This window comes from Nematocida displodere (assembly GCF_001642395.1).
Source record: "Nematocida displodere strain JUm2807 chromosome Unknown 31, whole genome shotgun sequence".
NCBI lineage: Eukaryota > Fungi > Microsporidia > Nematocida > Nematocida displodere.
In genome coordinates, this window is record NW_027138143.1 from 1 (window position 1) to 5,051 (window position 5,051).

The 5,051-nt window shown below is 46.5% G+C and overlaps 3 protein-coding genes across 3 annotated transcripts; all 3 read right to left on the reverse strand.

Moving 5' to 3' along the window:
• NEDG_02261 (uncharacterized protein) lies at window positions 1-1,371 on the reverse strand (the record flags this gene model as incomplete). Its single annotated transcript, XM_067689679.1, has 1 exon — window positions 1-1,371. A coding segment is annotated over one exon (1,371 nt), but the record flags the coding sequence as incomplete, so codon positions are not given.
• Window positions 1,372-2,531: 1,160 nt separating this feature from the next.
• On the reverse strand, window positions 2,532-3,878 carry NEDG_02262 (uncharacterized protein; the record flags this gene model as incomplete). Its single annotated transcript, XM_067689680.1, has 1 exon — window positions 2,532-3,878. The coding sequence occupies one exon, from the start codon at window positions 3,876-3,878 to the stop codon at window positions 2,532-2,534; it is 1,347 nt and encodes a 448-aa protein (XP_067544747.1).
• A 222-nt stretch (window positions 3,879-4,100) lies between these two features.
• On the reverse strand, window positions 4,101-5,051 carry NEDG_02263 (uncharacterized protein; the record flags this gene model as incomplete). The annotated part of the gene is made up of 1 exon (XM_067689681.1): window positions 4,101-5,051. A coding segment is annotated over one exon (951 nt), but the record flags the coding sequence as incomplete, so codon positions are not given.

Sequence of the window (5,051 nt, forward strand, 5' to 3'; positions counted from 1 at the left end):
CTGTTCGGGTGAAAGCTGGCTCAGGTCAGTCTGGGAGTTAGCCAGTTCATCACCCAGTTTGCCACTCCCGAAAAGCTCCCAGGCTTCGAGAGAGAAGCACACAATGTTTGATTCATCTCTGATGTGCATGCACTCAACATCAAACACCTCAATGCGTTTGAGGGTTGGGTTGGTTGTGATGCCAAAGGTGTGGGTTCTGACAAACTCTATTAGTGTAGGTGTAGTCAAACCATTAACACTAAGCTCTTCCAGACCCGAAAAATTCCTGCTTATCCAGTCAAGAGTCTGTTCTAGAGCGGTGCTTGTTAGCATGGTGTCATCTTTCCCGAAGTCAAGTGTAAGATCCTTAACCCACGCCAGGTTCATTCCGATTGTTCGAATTAGTGTTTGGGTTTGATAGGGGGCCAAGTAAATCCACAATTTGCCCGCAGTAAGGCGTTCGGGCTGTTCACTTGGTTTCATTAACTCTACCCAGAGCTCCACGGGCATTCTTAACCTCACCCACTCCTTGGCCAACATGTTCTGAATGATCTGTTCCGAGATCTTTGGAGGTGTCCCATAGGTGCTGTCCCATAGGAATAGCTCATCGGGTAAGGGACCTTCTCGGAACAGGCTGCAGTCCAGGCCCTCAAGTTTGTCAATACCATAAAGCATTAGTGAGGTGATCTCCTCGGCATTGAACCCATCCAGCACCTCAAGATTGCCAAAGTCTGCCATGCAGTCGATTAGCAAGTTTATTCGAGACAGTGACAGATCCACCCGTTCCTGGAGCCACTCAATGGTTGTTTTCGGGGTGGCGTATATAGTGAGCACCTTGACATTGAGAATACACTTGGGTGTTCGGGTTGGTGTTTGTGCTAATGTTCGGGGGTGTTCGTCATTATACGAACTAACCCAAATCTCTAGTTTTTTCAATGCTAAGACGTCTGCATTGATTGTGCCAAACGCACTCAATATCTTCTTCAGCACTGCAGGATCAAATGAACCATTTGAGTCTATTGTAAGCCCGTTAAACACAATGCCCTTTACCAAGTTCTTGGGAATGTGTTTGAGGGTGTATTTATCGAGGCTGATTCGTATGGTTTGGGTTTGGTCCTTTAGAAGGCATCTTTTTCCGTCTATTTCAACAGTTTTTAACACATTGGGGCAATATTCAGAACTGCTTTTCTCAAAGAACGCTATCGTTTTCTCAGTGTATGGCGACGTAATGTACTCTGGCTCAGAGACTTCGTCTGCACAGCCCACAATCACGCACAGCACAATTAAACATAACAGGTGGCACCTCAGTGCCTTTCCAAAGACCTCTCCAATGACTTTTCCTAAGACCTTTCCAATGACTTTCTTGAAAGACCGGACTATCTTTGATTTCATCTCGGGTTAGTGAAAAAATAATTTAAATAGGTGCGATTGGCGCTGGTTGGTTGTTTCATACACAGCGAGTATATCACGGGGCGTGCTAGTTCGGCCGAAAAAAGGTAGTTTGGGCCGCAGCAAGTAAGAGTGGCCCGACAGAGCAGGGGATCTGGTTGTGTGGAGCAATAGAGCAGTGTACAAACAACCATCAAAACACAACACAACACAACTGCTGAATGTAGCCTCTCTGGAGTGTCTTCTAGTGTTAATCTGTCCAAGCACAAGCTTACACCCTTAGGCCGGGCTTTGGTGGCTGTTTATAGTTCACCACCTCGTGTTTAAAATGTGATGTCTATGCGGCTTACCAGGCTGCTTTGCTTCCCTGGCAAAAGATCAACCACACACCCAATCTGCCTAGGAGGAGTGCCGGTACTGTAGCATAGTTCGGGTGTATGTTCGGTGCTGTGGCATGGGTTAGTTCGGGACACCAATCAGCAAAAGATCTGTGATTGTTCATGCATGTTCGGGTTAGACTGCTACACACCCGAGAATAGTGTTCGGGTTGAGATGCATCGAAAATCCAAAACAAAAACATCCGCTTGCTTCCATCTCAGATCTGAACACCTATGCAAAGCCGGTGGTATACTTGCCAGGGCTCACTCTTTTAAGGTATTTGGTTCTGTTATGGTGGTGGCACACAACCTATTGTTTGCCGAATGGCAACGCCTTTTGAAGACACTTCATTACACCACCCCACCCCACGCCAAACATCCTTACCTCTTGGTGGTCTAGGGGGAATGGGTGCTTGACTTCCACTTGTAAGTCTTACTATTGGTAGTTGGGTGTTTAGGATATTGCATAAGAATATTTATTAATTCGTTCAGATATTTATAGTAAAATATTTAGCAATTATTAAATATCAATTTCGGTTTAGATCAATTGATGTTACCTTGGATATTATTCCAACACTTACACAAAAAATAAAAAGAAAGAGTCTGGGTGTGGGTAAGTGGGTGAGAGACTGAACACGAATAAAAGTTTTATTAGCTTGGGGAGCAGTTCGAGCATATCTTGAACAGGCCACCGCCCATACACCACACTTCTTTGTATGGGTTGAGGCTGTTGTTGGTCCCATTTGTGTCGGGTTAGTTTGAGAAACGCTTTGATCTATACACCCTCTAGTAAAAAGAGGTGTTTGAGCTACCCGAGCATCTTGGCTGGTGTTTTTTGCGCTGGTATACCGAACACACAACATCATTAATCCAAACATGTGCAATAGCGGGGGTGCTTGAGATCACAAAGTAACTGTGTTCAATTAAGTCTTCTTCGTCTACTGCATCTGGTTCTGTCAAGATGACAAGTTTCCCCAGGCCTCCAAAGTATCTGCTTGCCCACCCAAGCGCGACAGTTATCTCCTGGTATGTGACCAAGAGTTGGCTGTTGTGGAATATGATAGAAAGGCTGCCGGCGCTGATCTGGTTCCTTTTCACCACTGGAAACGATAGGCTGCAGTCTGGTGCTAAGTAAACCCTCAACCCGTCTGCGGTGATAGGACTGTTATACTGGCCACACAACTTCGCCAACTCTTCCCACACACACATGGATAGACCCAACCCCGTCCACTGGTTACTTGCTATCTTCCTAATGATCTGTTCGGGGATATCTAGGGTTACTGGCTTGTCGCTCTTCAACACCAGTACGTCTGGCAAAGGCCCTTCTCGCAGCAGTTTGCAGTCCAGACTGCCAAGCTCGTCGATGCCAAAAAGATCCAGCCTGGAAATTTCCGCGGCATTGAACCCATCCAGCACCTCAAGATTGCCAAAGTCGGGCATGCAGTGGATTACCAACTCTATTGGAGACCCTGGCAGATCCACCCGTTCCTGGAGCCACTCAATGCTTGTGTTCGGGGTGGAGTATATCCCGAGGTCCTTGACATTGACAGTGCACTTTGGTGGCACGCCATTTACTAACCTGAATACTAACTCGAAAACCCTCCTACACATTCCCCACAGAGCCTGAAGGCACCGCTGAAATATGTTCGCATCATTGGTATTAGTGTTCGGGTTAGTTCGGGCAGTAACCTTATTAATCGCTAGATTGGACAGCTCTAGCTTATCTGCATTGATGGTGCCAAATGCACTCAGTATCTTCTCCAGAACTGCTGGGTCAAAGTGTGCAGTTGATTCTATTGCCAGTGTCCTAAACTCAATGCCCTGTGCCAACTTCTTGGGAATGTTTTTGAGAGTGTACTTGTCTAGAGCAATAGTGAAAGATTGAGTCTGCTTCTTTAGCAGGCGTCTCTCTCCGTCTATTTCAACAATTTCTAACCTATTGACCCGGCCATCAGACCCGCTCTTTTTAAAGAACTTTATCGTTTGTTTGGTGTAGGGCGATGTGATGTACCCTGGCACAGGGACTTTGTCTGCACAACCAACAGCCATGCAAAACACTCCTAACCATGTCAATTGGCATCCTAGCAGCTTTTTGCATGCTTTCCTGAAATACCTAACAGTCTTTGGGCCCATTCTGGGTTAGTTAAAATTTTAATTTGGTAGTATCCCTACACCACCACAACATTTGCTCCCGGCACATTACAACAACTATGCCCAGATAGATGGTTTATTCTTTAGACCCCACTAAGCCCAGAAGTATATTCCCGGGAGGAGCACTATTGGTCGGGGAGGTGTTTGTGTTCTTAGAGTGCAACACACTATAAGGAGTGGTTGTGGCGTACCCGAATCAACTTGTTACCACTGTCTCGGTGCTCGAGAAACCAAACACTTAACGCCATTAACCCGAACACACATTGCAATAGGGGCGGTTGTGATCACAAACTGATTGCTCCTAACTAAGGCTGTTTCGTCTATTGCACCTGGTTTTGTGTCAACGCTAAGGTTCTCCAGCTCTCCAAAGGATCTGCTTGCCCAGTCGAACATGTCAGTTATCTCCTGACGGGTTACTGTTTGCTTGGTGCTGGGGAAAAGGATCGAGAGAGTGCCTGTTATGATTGGTCCCCCGATCACCACTGGCGAGGTTGGTAGGCTGCCATCGGATGGCAAGTAAACTCTCAACACGTCTGTAGTGATAATGCGGTTATACTCCTCACTTAGTTTTATCAATTCTTCCCACACAGACACAGATATTCCTAACATCTCCCAATGCTTGCTTGTTATGTGCCGGATGACCTGTTCTGGCATCTTTGGAGTCGGCAGGTTGTCACTATCTAACTCTAGCACGCCTGGCAAAGGACCTTCTCGCAGTAACTTGCAGTCCAGGGTAGCAAGGTTGTCGATGTCATAAAGCGCTAGCCAGTTAACACCTGCAGCATCAAACCCATCCAGCACGTCAAGATTGCCAAAGTCTGCCATGCAGTGGATTGCCAGCTTTATCGGAGACTCTGACAGATCCACCCGTTCCTGGAGCCACTCAATGGTTGTTTTCGGGGTGGCGTATATAGTGAGCACCTTGACATTGAGAATACACTTGGGTGTTCGGGTTGGTGTTAGTGTGTCTTCTAGTGCGTCAAAACTATCTGAAAGCCCTCTATATAACCCCCCAAAACCTTGTTTGGGCATGTTCTTGTAATCCTCGAGATTTTCTAGATCTAGCGCATATGCATTGATTGTGCCAAAAGAACTCAGTGTCTTCTCCAGCACCGCAAGATCAAATGGCCCACTCGACCTTATTATAAGAGTGTC